General features: G+C 38.0%; 2 protein-coding genes across 2 annotated transcripts; one reads left to right on the plus strand and one right to left on the minus strand.

The window, feature by feature from the left end:
- Positions 1-1,388: 1,388 nt before the first annotated feature.
- gltpd2b (glycolipid transfer protein domain containing 2b) lies at positions 1,389-5,616 on the plus strand (the record flags this gene model as incomplete). The annotated part of the gene is made up of 4 exons (XM_079248086.1): positions 1,389-1,458; positions 4,201-4,259; positions 4,415-4,590; positions 4,700-5,616. The coding sequence occupies 4 exons, from the start codon at positions 1,389-1,391 to the stop codon at positions 5,316-5,318; spliced, it is 924 nt and encodes a 307-aa protein (XP_079104212.1). The 3' UTR covers positions 5,319-5,616.
- A 1,532-nt stretch (positions 5,617-7,148) lies between these two features.
- atp1b2b (ATPase Na+/K+ transporting subunit beta 2b) lies at positions 7,149-16,626 on the minus strand. The gene is made up of 7 exons (XM_079247916.1): positions 16,254-16,626; positions 12,237-12,365; positions 12,040-12,147; positions 11,627-11,832; positions 11,355-11,414; positions 10,757-10,852; positions 7,149-10,643 (listed from the first exon to the last, which is right to left on the minus strand). The coding sequence occupies exons 1-7, from the start codon at positions 16,342-16,344 to the stop codon at positions 10,476-10,478; spliced, it is 858 nt and encodes a 285-aa protein (XP_079104042.1). The 5' UTR covers positions 16,345-16,626; the 3' UTR covers positions 7,149-10,475.
- Positions 16,627-19,457: the final 2,831 nt, after the last annotated feature.

The following is a 19,457-nucleotide window of genomic DNA, read 5'->3' on the forward strand; positions in this document are numbered from 1 at the left end:
CAAAGCATCTGAATCAGTCACAGGTTACCCTTTAGCCTCCCCCTATCCTTTGCTGCCTGTTTCAGAAAGGCTCATTCATTGTCTGTACTAAATAAAAGCCCCGTGACCAGCCCCCTCCTAGCCTTGTAATGAATGGCCTTGCTTTCACTTTTTTCCCGCTCCTCTGCAGGAAAATACCATTGTTAAGTCCCTCTTCATGAGCACACATGTGGTTTGGCTTGAGTATGAACTTCGATGTCTGCACACCTCCCCCCATCACTATCATAGCAGCAGCACTGATAGGGCCCATCCTTAGGTTTTTTAATCTTATCATTTATCATAGGGGATAATGTGAACACTCATTTATAAGCACAATCAATACATCTGTTTTACTGATATGCCTCAGACTTTATACTACTGTACTAAAAAAGATTTAGAGGTCCAAAATAATATATTTAAATTACCCCAGAGAAAAAAGAAATTAAATGTAATTTTTTAATTATGGACTAATTCCTTTGTGTAGCCACATTTGCTCCTTTTTATCCATTAGCTTGGATGAACTTCGGTTAGAGTTAGTTAGCCATTGACAAACATGCATTTGATATCATCCCTCTCTGTTCAGCCAAGACTGGTTTTTTGTTGTTTTATTTGACTAAAATGAGTCAATAGAAGGACACTCTAGGTTGTCATGACCCTTACACAGTAATTAATTACTCATGTTATACTCCTACAAACCAATATGTTTTGAGAAATGTTTGTCAGCACTGTTATAAGGTGTGGTGGGGGTTATGGTGGGGCTCTTTATAGTGTCTATGAATGAGTTATAGAAAGACAGAAAGACAGAGTGAGAGGAGGGAAAAGGGAGGAGGGAGGGTAGCAGGGGGAGGAGAGGCGAGGGAGCATGTGTTTACCCGGGTTGACCAGAAATATAGTGCATATACAGAGGATGAATCTGAAGGAAGGAGGTTACTGTCGGACAAGCTGTGCTGGCTGTGTTTTATCAGTTAGTGGCTACACTCAGCTGATCTCTGGACTCTCAGATGATGAGAGGCAGGCAGTTTCAAAATCAGTTAGAGACAAAGGTACGCCTGAGAAGGGACGCAAATTCAAGAGAGGAGGGAAGACAGAAATATGACAGTGTCTTAAAACTATTTAACCAAAAGAGTTCATTTTCTAAAGAGGATTTTTTTTTTGTAAAATGGCAGACATACTTATTTTTTTTAGGTTTTGGGGAGGAGAATGATGGATTTTAGGGGAATTGGGGTCAAAGGCAGGGGTCTAGTAGAGAGTAATTGTGGTGACAGCCAGTGCAAGGGGACAAGCACTCATGTGAGGCACAGAGGAATTAAAAGATAAACTACGGAGAAAAGGAACAAAAGCAAACTGGCAGGCCTCAACTGGACTTCAGTATGGGTGTGAAGAGCAAGGCTGCTGCTGCTATCTTAGTCCTGCTGCTGTTTCTGGGCTCGCTTTGGCTTCGTAAGTATTTCTCTGTCAGTGTGCGAATTTGATTCAGGGGTTGTCTTATTAATCTATTTAATATCCCTTGTTTGGAATGCATTTTGCGCCACATCAGGAATGTGTCACATGGTGCAGTGGCTGCAGATTTAAGCACAGTGATTGTACTGCTGATGTTAATGATTTGATATTTACTCAGATAAACTAACTGCGTAAAAAAAACAAAACTCCTCTTTATCAGATTTTATGTAGAAAATATAAAATAAATGCTGTAAATGTAGTCCTAAAAGAGGTTCAAAATAATGATTTTAGAAAGGTTCAAACTGAGACCATGAGATCTCCTTTTCCAGTTTGACTAATTACCAGTCGTGGTTTCCAGGTGGAACCTTTAGCATTCATCTTTGTACTAACACAGTAAACAGTTATGAAGTTTCAATGATTAGGTTTTTGTCCATTGTGACAAGACTTAACATTTCTCTTGACATTGTATGGCATCAGTAATTGTACACTCCTGTCAGTATCTGGATTAATTTATTAAAGAGACCTCAAACTAAATTTTGAGATTTTTTATGTAGAAGTGTAAAAATGCTTTAATTCAATAATTGTATAAATAACATTCGCATATGTTGTTAAACTGATTTGATAATGGTGTGTACAGGCGCCATTATTAAATCACTGATCTTGTGGTTTTATATACAGTAATATAATTCATAGGACCAACAGCAACTTGCACATATGATGTCAATTAAAGATAATGTTTGCTTTGTCATGAGCAGAAAAGAACTCGAAATTAATTAAAACTAATGCTTGATTTACTTTCAGAAGAACGTTATCTGTGCCCCTAAGAATGCCCCTTTGTACACTGTACAATATTATCTCAGGCCTAACCTGAAATAATCAGGAATGAGTACAGAGGTACAGGCTTTTCATAATCAGTTTACCGTTTACTGGAATAGGAAAAGGTTGCTAAATGGCAGCTTGCATTAGCAACTGTTATGTAAGCAAGAATACTCTCAGGTAATTTCAAGTAGTTACAATCAGAATTTTTGCTAATAAAAGGTATTTTAAAGATTTAAAGAGTTGGTGTGAAAGTTGGATGTCTACTGAACTGTGGCTCATCTGTTTGGACCACAACTGAATTGTTTTTCTTCATTCTAGTTTCACAGATGTTTTTGGCTGAATAGCAGACAACTGTTTTAACTGAAAACCTCAAAAAAGCCCAAAGTACATTGAATTGGTGGCACCTAACAGTCAACAAACACAGCTGGCAACAAGCTGCTAAACACAGCAGAAGATTTCCCACAAGAGCTAACACAGACCCGAAACAGTGCTACCGTAAAAGAGCATAAATGTTGCACCTGTTTCTGTCTCCTATCCAAAAACACACTGATGCAAAGCATAAGACGCTGTTAAAATGTGGCTAAAAACTGAATGCAATAATTCACAAATCATTAAAATGAGTTAAATTAATACAACTGAGTATAGCAAGAGAAACAGCCTTTTGTCTGGCATCACACCAAAGCACATTGCTTTTGGAAATATATACAATTTGATGACAGCAAAAATAATTGATGCTTCACCTTTTTTTTTTTTTTTTTTTTTTTTTTTTTAAATAAACACCACTGAATCTTTTTTAATAGAATATTTTCTTACTGTAACATCACATAAGATTTTAATTTTTGAACAGCTGTTGATAATGTGTTTCATCAAATCGTGTATAACTAGTTCTCATGGTCAGTTTGCACCTTTGTCTTTTTTCTTACAAAGAAATTATGTTGTTGTAAAACGCTGTTTGATATCGTTTTGAGCAATATCTTCCCCAAACAAGACAGTATACCAGTAAATGTAGTTCCAAACTCTGTACATCATTCAATGTAAAAGGTGCCTCCAAGTGAGTGCTAATGCAGCATCACGTCAGAATAGATGTTGATTTTTAAACTGTAGGCTGAGTTCAGTTTCTTGTTGATCCCTGTAATCTCTAGCTCAGATGATACTATTCCAATGATTTTCCCAAATGTAGGACAGTTTTTCAATCCCCCTCAGGTCATCTTAAACAAGCTGGGACTTATAGACAGAAGCCTATTTTAAGAATTTTTTATTATTATTATTCAAGGCCTAAATAGTGGATGCAAAATTGAACTATTCACTGAAAGCTTTTTTAAAAGGTGTCTCTATCCCCATGCAGTGCATCTCATCTTTTATTTGTTTTTGAAAGCTTGAAAACAGATTGAAGCATGCTAGTATTGGAGATTTTTCCAGATTCTCAGAATTTTAAATGTAAACTCCCCAGTACTTTGGTATTCCCTGAGATCCTCCTCTTTTCAGTCATACTAGAATAGAATAGAATGGAATAGAATAGAATAGAATAGAATAGAATAAACCTTATTGTCTACTACTCGACAGCTTCTTATTAACCCTTTAAAAATGTGCTGCTCCACTAATCATTCCTTTGTAAGAATATATTTTGTCTTCCTTTGGTACAGTTCTAATATTATTGGAACATCTTTCTAGCATCAAATTCAAAGTCAAGATGTACGTTATATAAAAATAAAACAAAAGATTTTTCAATTCAACATTTGATTTTTTACCATTGTAATATTCTCAGTTAAATATGAAACTGCACTAGTTGTAAGTCACTGCTTTTACGTTTTATTTGTACATTTCACTATGCATTTATGCTTATTTGAAAACATAGCTCTAAGTAACAGTGCTGTGAAATCAGACTGTAGGACTTCCTAATGTTCCGTTTTACAATCTCTGCAGAAGGCGGTTTGGATTACCACTGGGATTCTTGTTTAAAAGGTTATAATCAGGGAAATAATGTAAGTAGAAATTATATAGAAGTTATTATTTTTGCTTGCAGGTTGCAAGTTTGATTTGGGGAAACAGATGGGTAGTGAATGCATAAATCTCATCAGCTTTCTTCCTTGCTTTGTCCCCCTGTTAACTGTTTCACCTCCCATCCCCCATTCATCAGTTTCCCCAGCTGTCCAACAGCAGTGTGGCAGACGTGGTTGAGGGTCCACATGTCTCAGTGTGCCCTGGCCAGACCTTCCAGGTGTCTGCGCTTCTCTCCCACCTGCTGGCCACTCCAGCTTACACCTCTGACGTGCTACTTCAGCCATATCTGTCCAGCTGGGACGAGCTTGTGAAGTAAGATCATCAGACAAACAGCAATACAGTGGGAGAGATAGATTTGTTTACAACAGAGGGGGTCTGGAATATGCATGATGATTCATTCTGGTTTGTGTTACTGTTCCAGGTTCATGGAAGCTCTAGGCCCAATGGTGGGTCTGATATCTAAAGAGATAGAAACCAAGACCTCCATTATCCGGCAGTTGGCCCTGTTGTCTAAGAAGAATCCTGAAGCAGAGCTTGGCCCATATGGACATTCATTAAACTCTGTAGACACACAGTCTGAGGAAAAGAATCATTTAAAGGGCTCCCATAACACAGATGCATACCACTCTGTGCGCTCTATGATCTGGGTGGAGATGAATCGAGGCCTGGTGGATTTCCACCACCAGACAGAATCTGGATGTCGGACTCTTCTGCGCCTGCATCGAGCTCTGCTCTGGCTGAAGCTGTTCCTGCAGAAGCTAGCTGAAACACCAGTGGCTGGCCGACTCAGGAGTCCCTCAGAGCTTTGTAAAGAAGCCTACCAGAGCACCCTTTCAACCTACCACACCTGGATTGTCCGCAGAGCTGCCGAACTGGCTTTTATCGCTATGCCAGAGCGGGGCATTTTCTTCAGACTGGTGTGTGTGCAAAACCAGCAAGAGCTGAGCGCGGTGCTCAACAAAGTAGTTGTGGGCATTGGAGAGGTTTATGACAGGACACAAAAAGCCTTTGAGGAAAATGGCATGCTGGACTTGCCATAAATGCTGTTATTCCATTTTATACTATCATGGTATCTTTGGCAACATTTGACCATTGTGTCTAGCCAAACTTATCCTGCCAAACCAAAGTGCTGTACAACAATCTAACTGTAAGTCAGTTTTACTCTGGCATTTATCTTTTGATTTGATGATACAATTGTCTGCTTACCTAAGGCAGCTAATGATGAATGCAGGCTGTGAATTATTCAGAGAAATGGGCACAGTAGCAGGGCAATAATCACCTGCACTAAAATACAAGTTGTGGGGGATTTTTTTTTTTTTTTTATTGTTTCAGATTATGCAACCGAAAGAAGTGCACAAACGTTATTTGCCTGCTCTAGCCCATATGTGGTTATCATTGTTTTTGTTTTTTAAATCATTGCTTGTTTAAATGTAGGCGCTGATCTCTGAATTAGTATGCTACCTCATAACTGGCTGAGTCTTAAAATTGTTTTGGGGCCAATCTATTGTGATTAAAGAGGTGTTACACAAAAATCAATATGAGCTTAAAAAGATGATATGGTGCTTCACAAAGACTGTAATGTGGAGTTTCATGTCTCTATTTAAATATACATTAAAACATTTTGTATCATGTATGTTCAGAATTAAATATTTAGATAACATCAAAGACTCAATGTGCCTGTTTACAAACAAAATAAAAACATAATATAATACATTAGTCTGCGATGGACTGGCGAGCTGTCCAGGGTGTACCCTGCCTGTCGCCCAAAGCTGGCTGGGATAGGCTCCAGCTTCCCCGCGACCCTGAATTGGAATAAGTGGTTCGGAAAATGAATGAATGAATGAATAATACATTAGTATGATATTTCATAATTAAATGTCACTGAAATTAATAAGTAAAATCTGCTCTGTTTGACTATTTTAAATCTGTGGACCTATTTTCAGTGTGTTGATATTTTTTTAAAGCTCCATCCCTGTTTTATTCTAAAAATCAGTTTGAAGACATACAGAAGCTATTCCAGACTAGCATAAATAGTACATCGCCAGTAGAGAGAATAGCGTGAGACTACACACATTGGTCTTCATCAAATTATTTTAAACCTACAAATACCTCTAATGCACATAGTCCAGGCTCTCTGCATGTTCCTGTACTGAGCTACCTCTTTCTGAGGAGGAGGCACAAGAAAAGAGGGCTCAGGATAGAGCTTGAAGCTACAGATTGTGTGGGAGACAGGAACTGGGTGAATGTCAGTGAGCGGAAGCACACGTCACTACTAATCTTGTCAAGCAATTGTTGAAAGGCTCTTCTTAAACAAATTTAAAAAAAAAAAAACCCTGTCGAAACAGGATTCACTTTTATAAAAGTCATTATTGTTACACTATTTGCCTAACTGTTTATGATCTTACATAATCATAGGTTAAACAATCTAAACCACCAAGTGAACTTTGACTTCTGATACAAGAAACTACATGAGTTAATGACAAATGTTTACATCACGTTCTTACATTTTCATTTTAACTCATTGCTTTGTGTGATGAGATGGAGCTCTACCCATTTTAGATTTGTTACCATGAATCGGATGTGTGCAAAGACTGAAGACTGGACAGCAAGCTGCGCGGATTATAGTGAATGAGATTACCAATTATATCCACCTGAAGCTACCTATACTTTTGCCGGACTTCTTTTTCCCGTCACTTGCAAAGATCATAGTATATTTGAGCATATTGTGAATCTAAAGGAGCCTAAACACTTTCATGGGCAGTCACTCTAAAAAAAAGGAATAGAAAAAACTTAACAGTACAATATAAACAACTGAGAGACAGTCAAAAAGTGAAGTTTGAGTTCCCTTAAATGACATTTATTTCTCTGTTTGTTTGCAGTAAACATGAGCAAAAATATACATACAATAAAGAGCAAAATATAAAGATCCAGATTTTTCTTTTTTTACCCATTTGGACAAGAATTGGAACAAATGTCATACATTTCTTTTACTGAATAATTCCTTAACCACAATCTTGAACAAGAGTGTTAAAGTTAAAAGGAAATGTGCCAGTTATGTCTGCTGCATTCATTTTGTTTGTACCATGAATTTCTGACCCTCACCAGCTTGTTTACTGGGGACCTTAGCAATTTTAAAAGTGCTGTGAAAATTAAGTGCTGTTAGGACTTTGATTGCAAGCCAGAACTCCCTTTCAAGAAAGGACAACTCAAAAGATGAAAAAATATTAAACTAAAAAGTTCCAAAACAAAATGTTCATAATCTACCAGGTAGTTTTCATTACACAATACAATCCAAGCTAGTACATTCTTGCCTTTGTACAACAAAAATACTCTATTATAAACAAAGCAATTTTTTTTATATTGCCTGCAAAATTGCCAGAATGCAATAACTACCTGTTCCTTCCCTTTTTTTTTTTTTTGCCCCTTGCTGTTGATACACTTTGCACCAGTTTTGTTACAGCTTCTTCGCTCAATGGTCATACATCCACACAGGAAAAAATATATTGCTCTTTGAGGACATCTCCAAATTATCACAATAAAATTAAAGAGATAATGGAGATGGCAAGAAATAGTTTTCTGACACTGGTTAACAACACTGTCTGTCCACCAGGAGGCACTGTTATGTTGAAGAATGTTCCTTTTGTGCGTTGTTATATAAGTGGGACCTTTTTATAACAGGGTTTTAGGCCTTCCGACTGCATCCTATAATATCTCTACAGGAGATCCCTTTTTATTTTTGCTGATGTGTCAGTGCTGTCGAAATAAATACAACTGTCATAAGGATCTTTGGTTTAGGAAGTAATTTTCAAGCCTACATGAATAAAACTTGATTTTCCAATGAGGCAGTGAAGCCAAACACTTGATTAGCTGTTTTACGGTTCATAATTCATTAAATCTGATACTGACTGGGGGGGGGGGGGGGGGGGGGGGGGGGGGGGCATGAGTTTAAATGTACTGACAAGCAGTGAAAATGCAGTTTTAAAGAAGGGAGGGACGCGTCTGACAGGAGGAGGAGCAACAAGGTGGGGTAAAGAAGTTCAGCATGCCTGTACAGGATTATCTGACCAGATTAAGAGATTACAGTGAAATTAAGTAAGTGTTACAGGGAGGCTAGAGAAGAAATGCATGTGAACTGGCCAGTGGAGTCACAAAATGCTATAAAAGAAGTGCCCATCAGAGAACATCCTGCCAATTGAATGAGCCTTCACATAATCACATTGCATCTAATTTTCTTTTTATTTAGAAAGTTTGGATCAAATAACAAAGTCTGTTTTTTGACTTTTGCAAGATATAAGCAAGCATACTTAACCGAGAAAAATTGAGTTGTGAAGTCAAGTCAGACCTTACTGTGCAAGATCAGCTGCTGCGTAGACCGGATCACAGCAGAGTTGGCTTAGTATTTTGTGGCTGTGCTGACGTACGTTTCAAAGTGTGACTCTACAGATTACATCACAAGTGCATGCTAGGCACCTCAGCTCCAGCACCACACTCTGGCATGTATTTAAAGAGGTTGATATAGTTATGATGGCTTTTCCTTCTGAGAGATGCAACATCAGAGAATAACACAAAAGCAACTAAATAAATTAATCAACATTTTCTGTACAGTCAGTGAAGAAGTGTTCATCTCCTGTTTTTTGTCATTTCCTACAAATCTTCTGATCAAAACTCCGATGCACAAATTTTTCACACTTATTCAAGTAAACACAAACTATACATTCTGACATCCTGGGTAAATACTCAATGAGTATGAAAGTAATATAGGGAACATCAACAAACTTTCTACGTTGTCCTCCTCCAAAACTGTAAATACACTTATTAAATATACTTCACAAAAGAAAAAAAGAAAAAAAAAAACCACACACTTCCAGTGCAAAACAATAAAAAATATAACTGCATCTATTTCACATACAAACAAAATAGATGCATAAAAACCAAGAAAAAACAAAAAGAAAAAAAACTAGATATATTTGTATTTAAATTCATTAAAAACTCAAACACTGCAAAATAGCTTTTGGTATCTCTTTAGAATAAAATCAACCACAAGGAATGTAATGTCAGCAAATGGCTCCCTTTTGCTGCATTTATATGATATTCAGATGGTTAATTGGGACCCCAGATAAGTTAAACTGAATTTGGGTTTTCAAGAAATCTGACCGATGAACAGTCAGTTAATAATTGGTAAGTAACCATTATTCAAAGTAACCTAAATATGAATTATGTTTGCTTTACCCATTCCTCTCAGCTCAACCAGTGTGAATATCCAATGATCCAAAATAATGACTATTTAATAAGAGTCATCTGATGAATGGACACAAGCATTCATAATGTATGCCACTTAATGAATATTGCACATTGCATGCAACTCCCCGACCTACGGTATGAAATGGGACCTAAAAATGGAACACATACAGAGGGAAATTCACAGTTTTATGTACTGATCATGTCTCTTGACCTCTACTGAATTTTTCTTATTTTTGGGAGATCTGGCTGTAACTGTTTTCAAAGCATACATAAACACTCGCAGTGCTGAGGGTTACAGAGTGCAGTGCAATCCCTCCTGGTGGTCAGTCATTTAGCATAACCTTATTTAAAACTGAGCTGAGAGGTGGGACGCAGCGAGGTGGGGCTCCTGTCCTCATATCACACTTAAGACAAAACACACATGCAAATGGCTTCATCTCAGCATCCATCCATCAAGATATATGCAAGTTTGTTGGATTATTCTTTTAAGTGCAACAAAATAGACGTACTGATATAAGGTTATGATGCCATATAAATACTGTAGATATACACATTTGGTTTTGTAATTTGTGTATATTAATATATAGAGGGATACTCTATAAGGAGGCAGCAGGAGGTGAGCAGCAGTACTCCGGTAATGTTGCAGATCTTGCAAACTTTGAAAACACATCCTTTATATCCCCTAGTTTATCATGCAGTATAAATAGACGTCACCTCAAACTAATTTACAGAAAATAATTTGTCTGATTGCTCACAGACAGAAACAATGACAGGATTACCACCCTTTTATTCATGCTTCATTTCGTCGTTCAACTGGGAAAGCAAGCCCAGACCCCCCCCCCTCATAATTCAAGGAGGGTTTGTAAACAAATCCTACAAAGGGTGTGAATACTGCAATTTTTTTTCTGTGTATGTGCAGTGTTGCAGGAAATGGACAGAGATTTTCAGGGGTCAACCTAATTGTGAGTGTTAATCCTCAGCTTGAAAGACACTCTCCCAGCAAACTTGTCTCTTTCACTTCCAGTAGGAATGTTGTCGGCATGGATAGTGCACTCGATGTTGACATCTTCATTGTGAGTAATATTAAGGAACTTGACAGCAACCAAAGGCTGAGAGTAGTTCACCTGCAAAATAAACATCCAATGACATGTTTAAAGGTAGGAACTGCAACAGAGATGTACTATGTGGAAATTAAAAGCATGTTTAATTCAAATTTTGATTGAAATTAGGTTCTTACCTGAGCTTTCTTGCCATAGTATGGGTAGTACATGAGGTTGAAAGTGCCATTTGGAGGGTAATAGACTAGCTCTCCCATTTTTTCACTGTCTTCTTTCTGAGAGGGTTAAACAACTCAATCAGTTATATTGCTTCTCCATTCCTCTAATTGATACTTTCAAACAACACTGTTCACTTCAGAAGCCTATTTAATACAACATGTCCACCGAATCTACATGAATACATTGAATCACAACACTCAATACATCCCTACACATGTAAACATGATCTAAACTCTACCAAATGCAGGCTGTCCTGCTCTTACCCATTCATCTTTGCCAACTTTGTATCTCTGAGAAGTGGCAATTTTACGGAACACAATAGAGGAAAATAAAATAAAATAAAAGAAGACACCAGCAAAATATAGTTGGTGACAAAGACAAAGCAGCATTCAAAACACACGTGTCAAGCTTGAAACAGTTCACAGATAAACATTAAAAGGAAGCTGGAGAGACGCAACAGCTGGTATGTTGTAGGAAAAATGAGGCGCAATCGCTGTGAATGGGCTGGAATCCAAACTGTTACGTTAAACTGTTCAGTGTATGAGACAAAAGGATTACCTTTGCGCCACAGGTGACAGATGGGGCCTGTCCATTATTTCCTGGCAGCAACCCAATTACCTGGTGAGAAAGAAACACCATTTTGTTTTTTTACTTTTTAAACACAGTGAGATTTAAAAAAAAAAAAAAAAAAAAAAAAACCTTTTACATTATTGCGAGATACTTTAACCCTAACACTGATGCTGATCAGAGACTTTTTCCTAATTTCCAACCAGTTACTCCATGTCTCCTAGCAACACCATCCCTTTCTCTTCCTTCTTTTTCTTTCATACCCGATTCAGCTTGATGATGATGCATGGCTTGCCGTCCTGGTAACCATAGTAACGGTCGTGGATTCCAGAGCATGCTTCGAGGATGGTGCGGTTAAATTGACAGGAGCGCTTTGGGTTGTTCTTCACATCACCGCTGTCCTCTTGCTTGAAGTACTGGTCAGGGGTACACTCGTGATTTTTTTGGGCCTGGATGGAGTCGTTGTAGGCTGCATGTGGGAGGACATTGGGCATAGGGTTCATTTTATTTATAAGGGCTTATGACTCAACTAAAACCTTGTTGGAGGGCAACTACCTACTCAATGACGACAAAGGAATTATCTCTTATTAGGTAAAAACAATTCATTCTGGATCACTGGATAATCCAAGGCAGTAAGCCTTTTGAGTCACTGTTGAAGAGAAAGAGCTGTACTCACGTGACAGGAACTTGTCTAGGGCCTGAGCATACATGTCCCAGCTTTCAGTGTTCTGGATGTTGTAGATAATCTGGAAGGTTTCATCAGAGTTGGGTCTAATTACCAAGCCTATGAATGGCAGGGAGACAGCAGGAATGTTATGACATGTTGCATGCACTGTGACAAGTGTTCGTAGTTTAAATCTGTAGCATCGGTACCTGGTGTGGACAACCTGTCCTGCCACGTTGGCTTGTGGTCGTCCAAGGTCTGCAGCATGACGTACATGGTGAGGGCAAACAGGCCACCAAGGCAGATGTAGAAAATTAAATAGAAGAGGAGGATGAGACCTGCACAAAAAGAGAGGAGTGGAATAAATAAATTTGATCATGAATACATCCAAAATTATATCTATTTTCCTGTTTTCCTACATTATTAATAAATTTCAATTATATATTGTTGGTGTGACACAGTATAATGAGTTTGCTGTAACTATTATAAACCGAGGCTAATGAGCAAAACAACTAAATAGCATCCCGTTAAACTTAGGACATTGTTTTTCTTCAAAATGTTGGTTTATTTCTTCGTTTAATTTTTTATAGATATTTGACATAATTTCAAATTTTCCATGCTATCAGTAAATAAATATTCTAGATTCTCACTGTCAACTCTAAGCTAGAATCAAAATCTTTCAGTTCAAACCTTTTTAACTTTAAAAGTTGCTGTGTGACGCTTTTCCAGGAACAATAATCATAGTTTTATCCATTCCTTTATTCCTGTTTTCAAACCTCCGTGTCATTTAGGCCACTAGTTCAACTGGTGGCTGTGCATCATCGTGGAGGACTTTTAAGGGAAATGTGAAAATCTGATGACCAAAATCTTGAATGATAAAACAAATTATTCATGTTAAATGCTGTTGCTGTGTCTGAAGTCATCAAATTTCCAAGGAAATTCATGTAATGCTCAACCATTTAAGGGCTTTTATTCCATCTGCAGCATCTGATTATCTTTTTCACAAACATTTTTTGTGTCTGTGTGTGTTGTTTATGCCTAAACTGTCCCACAATACACAACAAAGCCAAAGACAGAGTTATATTTTTTAGTTAATTTTTTTCACTGTTTCATATTTTGTATTTTTACTTGTAATTTATTTTATTGTTGTCTTATTAGTAGGTTTTATTGTTTCATCATCCTAAGTTTTATTTTTCTATTTTTTATCTTACTTGTAACAATTTTATCAGTATTTTCTATTTTTTGAAGTACTTTGGTCAGCAGGGGCCGTTTTAAATGTGCTATATAAATAAATTTGACTTGACTTAATAGGAAAAAGAACAAAGTTTTAACACTTTGTTTCCTAACACATTTTGGCTTGATAGCGAAAGAGGCATCGTCTCTGCCCAAGCCAGGATGAAGATGTTAATGAGTGAATGGTTGGTGACAAATTTCATCACAGAGAGGAAGGAATGATGACACGGGGATCAGGGACGAGAAGAACAGGAGGACCCCCCCAGGAGACTGGGTCAGAGTCATCAGATTGAAAGACCACAGTTATGTTGTTACATGTGACAGAATGGAAGGCAGTATATAATAAACTTTCTTCAACCCTCTTCAAATAAGAATAATGTTGTGGGTCCTGCTACTTTCATAACAACTGCTAACTGGCATTTCCATCCATAAGAGATCAGAACTATGTAAATAGCTTTTTTATATGATCCATCAATGCCTGAGGTCAGCACAGGGAAGCAGCTGAGTGACCTGACCCGGCGCCTCTGCTGGAAGGCCCCCAGCAAAGTGCCCCATCAGTCAGCTCAGCTTTGTATCTGCCTCCTCTACAGCAACATTTGCAGGAAGCCATAACAAAATGTCAAAGGGGAAGATGATCTGGGGAGCATGTGCATATGGGTGTCTTAATAATTTATTGCCTGCATGTGTGCTCTTTCATTGCACACAATTGTTCCACATTATTGAATATCTATTGTCACGCCATGGATCAGTTAGAGACATAAGAGACACTCTTTAGGGGACAAAAAAAAAAACCAAAAAAAAACACTGTTTAAGTGATTTCTGTCACCCGGCTGGTGATGGTGTGAGGATTTTGCTGACCACAAATATGAAACCACCCGGGGGAGACTGAATGTGCACATGTACACACAGAATTTGCATGCAGGGTGGCTTTCCCCCCTGGCAGAGAGGGTGTTAGGTTTACAGTCTGGCCTCTCAGTCCACATCGATGATGGATGGCAGAGCATCTCTCTTTCATCCCAGTTTTGTTTGTAGACAGGAGTTGAAAGCAAAGAACCAAAGGACAGCTTGGGATAGCGCAGCATCCTGGTCTTTCTTCAATATTAATGGTGTCTCTTTTTCTCTCAGAATTAATTGGAAGGACTTGCTGATTAATTGTTTTCTAGTTTGGTGATCAAACAGACCTCTGAACTCAAAGTGAAAAGATCCAGGGAGAGAATGGCTGGTTTTGAGCTGCACATCTTCTAATGTTAAATATTAAATCATGGTTTATGCAAGATGCAATTTAAAAACCAGAAGCACCATGAGGATTTTCCACAGTGATAAACCGATTAAATTTCTTTTTGCTTATTGCAATAGAAACTTTTTGTTGTTTTTGTAAAAGAGTGGTGCAAAACATCTAAGTAGTCCCGTTTTAAGTACAAGGTTCAACCATCTTTCATCAGTGAATAGAAAGATGAAACGTCAAAACTTTAGTCAGAGTATTTCCATATCATTTAAGTTCTTCAAACAAAGCAGAACACACAAAGAAGTGTATGTTTCAAACTAAAACACACACACACACACTTCTTTGATCCAATGCTCTGGAGCAACATTACACAGTATAATGAGTGGTGTGATGCTGATTAAACAGCTGGTTATTTTGTGTATTATGTGTGAAGTGTATATAAAATTAACAAGTACGCAATCTGTGTGAAAACCTACATGACCTTGTTCATGAAATGCTGCTTTGAAATGCTAAGTTTAGCAGACATACGTGTAGTAACTTAGAACAGAAATAGCCTAATTAACAAGCCTTAGAGAGCACAGCTTAAAAGGGCCACCAGACCTCAGAGCACCTGGGACACTCTGAGCTGGATTAAGTTTACACTGTTGGAGGATTGCAACAGAGGAAGCCAAGACCAATGATTCTCAGTTCCCCTCTAAGTGTCCATTGATGAAACATGATCACAAAAACAGTAATTGCAAGTGAAACCACTTTCAGCATCATTCAAGCCACAAGAAACTAAGCATTAGAGCTGAGACTGAGATCATGTTACCGGTTAAGATATCAAGAACAATTACAGTTCCTCAAAGTCTTTTCCTTTACCAGAAAATCCTGCTTTGATATCTTCCTTTTCAGCCAATGAAGTCATTAGGTTAGGATTAAATCCCTCACTGATTTACACGGGCTGGGAGGGGCCGGGTTGGAGGTGATGCAAATAGCATTTGGCTTTACCCAGATTAAAATGCTCCAATGTCATTAGAACAGAACCATATGTGCCCTTTCATGAATCTTTTAAATATGTGTTGGTTTTCCCTGTGGCAAGAGGGGACTGGGGGATGCAATGTGGGTAATCCTATTCTCCAGAGAACCTCTTGAGGGAAAGCCTAAAAAAAAGCATAATTTTTAGCGGACATTTCACAAATTTAGAAACATGCAAACCAATTCTGCACAACTTTAGATAGCCACTCTCCAAGAAAAGGCTTGTGTGCAGCAGAATTTATATCACAGCTGTCAGCAGCACTTTTCACTGTAGAAAGTGATGATTGGCACTTTGCAACAGAGTGGAACCTGTTTCAGTAGAGTTGCGCTAATCTGGCAAATACAAACAAATTCACTAAAGTAGCTCAATTAAGTCCATGTATAATCTATGCCCTCATCCTTAGGTTGGGCGCATTGCGCACAAAAACTACAGTCGTATATTAATAAATAAAAACTAGCGGGAGGAGTGAAAATGTGCCGGATTCCACAGCAGTGGTGCCGCAGTCAGATTTCAGCTCCTGGCTCCGTTAGACAGCTACACACGTCCAATTATCTGAACACCAACTACACGGAAGCAAATCTATCCATGGTTATATTCGCAAGACTAATGTACACACTTATCTTTAAATGGCCAACCGGCTTAAAGCATTACAAAGTATTTAGGGAAGGCCTCATACTATATGACAGCGACCTGTTACGGAGCCGGGGGGGCCGTCTTTGCTGCATTGCTGTGGCTGGACAGTATACTCACCCCAGCTGCTCGCCGTTCTGCCCATAAACTCCCTCGTCCTGGGGTTCCAGATAAATTCCTTCCATTGGTTTTTTGCTCCTTCATTTGCCATTTTTTCCTAAAAGTTTAGCTACCAAACCTCTAATAAAAGCGCCCTAATTGGACTGCAACAATTACCAAGACAGCGGAGTGACAGCTGCGCTCTATCACCGTGTGAGGAATACCGGAAATATAAGAAGTCCCCTAAAATCCTGAGCACGCAGAAAATAACTGAAATTTAAGCAATAAAACACCCGCGTGGCCTATTTTGTGAGAGGAATTGATAGGCTACCAGAGGAGGAAGCGGTCCAGCACCCAGAACAGACCTAATAAGTGCCCTCCCCCCCAGCTCTTGTCTGCATGCCGCAGAGTTTTGATGAGTGGTGCAGAAATGTAGTGATACTGCGGTAAAGCACTCCCTCCGCCTCTCTACGTGCACCCCGCTACCCTCCACACACACACGCACACCGGCATACACACGCCCAAACTACTTCCAACCCCGGCAAATTGTTCCCGCCTCCTCCTCCCACTTGACCAATCATCTGTCCTGCATCTTCATCTCTTGCGCCAACCCATGAAAGACAACCTGAAGAGCAAATCTTGTGGCGGGTAAAGGTCTTTTTTTTTTTTTATTGGCCCCGAAGCCCTCTGTGTAACATATCCACACAAATATCAATAAAATACCAATCTTTTATTTCCACGCAGACTCTCAAGTGACTGTAATCGGTCATTGAATGATTGGGGTGCACAAATTCATTCTGCAGAATAGTTAAAATGTGTACGTTTATGCGTATTGTTTATGCCTAGGTTTAATAACTTTCAAGACTTTCAGAAAGTTTAATGCAAACTTTCTTATCTTGGTTACAAATAATAATAATAATAATAATAATAATAATAATAATAATAATAATAATAATAATAAACAACCAATTGACATTCAGATAATAATATAAAATCTAAATATAGATTAACCTCATTATTTTACTAATTGCTGGAATATCGTGAAGTTTTTCAAGCATGGTCACAAATAAAATGTAAGGAGGGAAAAGACATTTTAAAAAAAAACCAAAAAAAAAAAAAAAAAAACCTCAATCATCTAAATCAAACTTACATTATGGGATTTGTCTGAGGTTCTAGTTCATGTGTGCCAACAGTGAAGGAGTGACTGTATGATCACTTGAATGGAGCCACAGTTGGGCAAGTGGGGAGTGAGGGGAGCGCCCTCACCTGGAAGCAAAAGGCATTGCAGGAATGCAGCGGGAACATGATGTCCACTTCACATCTGGCTGTAGCCGATATCAACATGTTGCATGAAAACATGGAGCACCTTTGTTTGTTGTGTAAAGTTCATTATATAAAATTTATTTTCAATGACAATATCAATGCAAATATAGCACTACAGTGATTTCCAAGGTACACCGTATTTTACCATATCATTATAGTATGGCACTATATAATGGCCACTGTTTCAGAAGACACACAAAACCAACAGCTTCTGTAAACTATTTTGGAAATGATAGCCTACCTTGGATTTTGTATCAATGTGTGAAAAGGAATCATAGTAAGGTGATTACCTGGTATTTGAAATTAAACTGGGCACAAGGATTATTGGAACATTTCAGTGTAAGGAATCTCTGCATGCATTGCACTTGCCCATTTCTCCTCAACCCAACCTTGGTTTGTTTTAAAATTTGCTCATTAAGCTCGAAAACCCTTCAAACAAGAGCAGGTAGATCAATAACCAAAAAAAGGCCAAGCAGTGACTGTCAAACATTTAGATAGGTCTTCTTTTCACTGGGTGTACTGTTAAGTACAGTTTGGTACTAACTATCATAAAACAACAACAACATTCAAGCGCCTTAGTACTATTACAGGAGGGCTGACTCGTTAAGGTACAAACTTCATTTCATGTGGCTTTCAGAGAAAAAAGATAAAGTAACAAGAAGCAATATATTAATCAAGTTTGTCATGGTAACACCATGAAGTTGAATAAACAACACTATTAATTCAAGATAGCAGCAAAGTATTAAAAATGTGTAGCTGTGGAAATCTGTACATAAATAAAATAGCATGTAGAAAATGGGCCTTAAATAAATGGATAACAGAGTTTAAAGGGAATCTTGCATAAATTTGAATAAACAACTGTTGACCTGTGCCTTTCTTTAGAGGGTTTACTGTTTATTAGTAGAACTCTAAGTAATGCATGGACTGGCTGCAGCAGATAAAGTACTTAATTCTTTTAGAAAAAAACGTGAACAAAGTTATGTTTATACAGTATATGCTACATAATATGTATTGATTACAAGTATGAAAATGGAAATAATTGCTACATTTTCAATACAGTTGTACATATCTATTTACAGTACATTAGGGTTTAATTTCTCCTAAGCATATACGATGCTTTGTGCAGATTGTTCCAGCATTCGGTTTGAGGTGATCAAATACTCACAGTCTCATCAGTTGCACCGTATTGTACAGTCTGTGATGATGGGTGTCAGTGCTTGGTATTCCTGTGTGGTGAAACAATCTCTCATGTGCAACTGTGGATAAGCATGAGTGATTATCTTTTTGTACCATTGATCTGTATCTGTATTTGGCTGGTCTGCACTGATACGTGCCACTTATTCTCACCACACCCTGCGGCAACATATTTGTCATCTTCTACAACCACATATTAGTGAAGCTCTGCTGTATGAAAAAGTCTGATATGATCATCTCTACACATATTTTTTTTTCCTTTACAACACTGTATGTCTATCATGACATGCAGAGGATGACACAGTAAATATGACTTTTTCCAAGTCTTAGATATGTATGTTAGGCTAGTTGACACAAGTTTTAATTATGTTTCTCCAGCTGTGGGAGAATATTGCTATAAAATTGCAGAAATGTTGAGAAAGTAATTAGTTTTACATTACAAATATGCAAACGGATACAGTAGGTAGCTTTTACGTCTCAGTGATGATTATTTGCATCCACAATGACAATCTATTGATACCAAGACATATCATATACATTCACAATTTCAAGAAACACTTCAGTAACTTATCTATGAGTCTTGCCTTCTCTCATCCACAGAGTAATTTCTATGCTTGTGAGTTGGAAAAAAAAAAAGTGATTTAGATATGTCTCAAGTAGTCAGGAAAAAATTTGGCAAAACCAATCTCAGCAAACAACCCACTCGTT

This window comes from Telmatherina bonti, assembly GCF_933228915.1.
Source record: "Telmatherina bonti genome assembly, chromosome: 10".
NCBI lineage: Eukaryota > Metazoa > Chordata > Actinopteri > Atheriniformes > Telmatherinidae > Telmatherina > Telmatherina bonti.

Excerpts from the sequence above, each read along its gene's own strand:
- atp1b2b (XM_079247916.1), bottom strand. The coding sequence starts at position 16,344 with ATGGCAAATGAAGGAGCAAAAAACCAATGGAAGGAATTTATCTGGAAC. Across the intron at positions 12,148-12,236 it reads GGACAGGTTGTCCACACCAG|GCTTGGTAATTAGACCCAAC; the intron begins GTACCGATGCTA and ends TGCCATTCATAG. Across the intron at positions 11,415-11,626 it reads TCATCATCAAGCTGAATCGG|GTAATTGGGTTGCTGCCAGG; the intron begins GTATGAAAGAAA and ends CTTTCTCACCAG.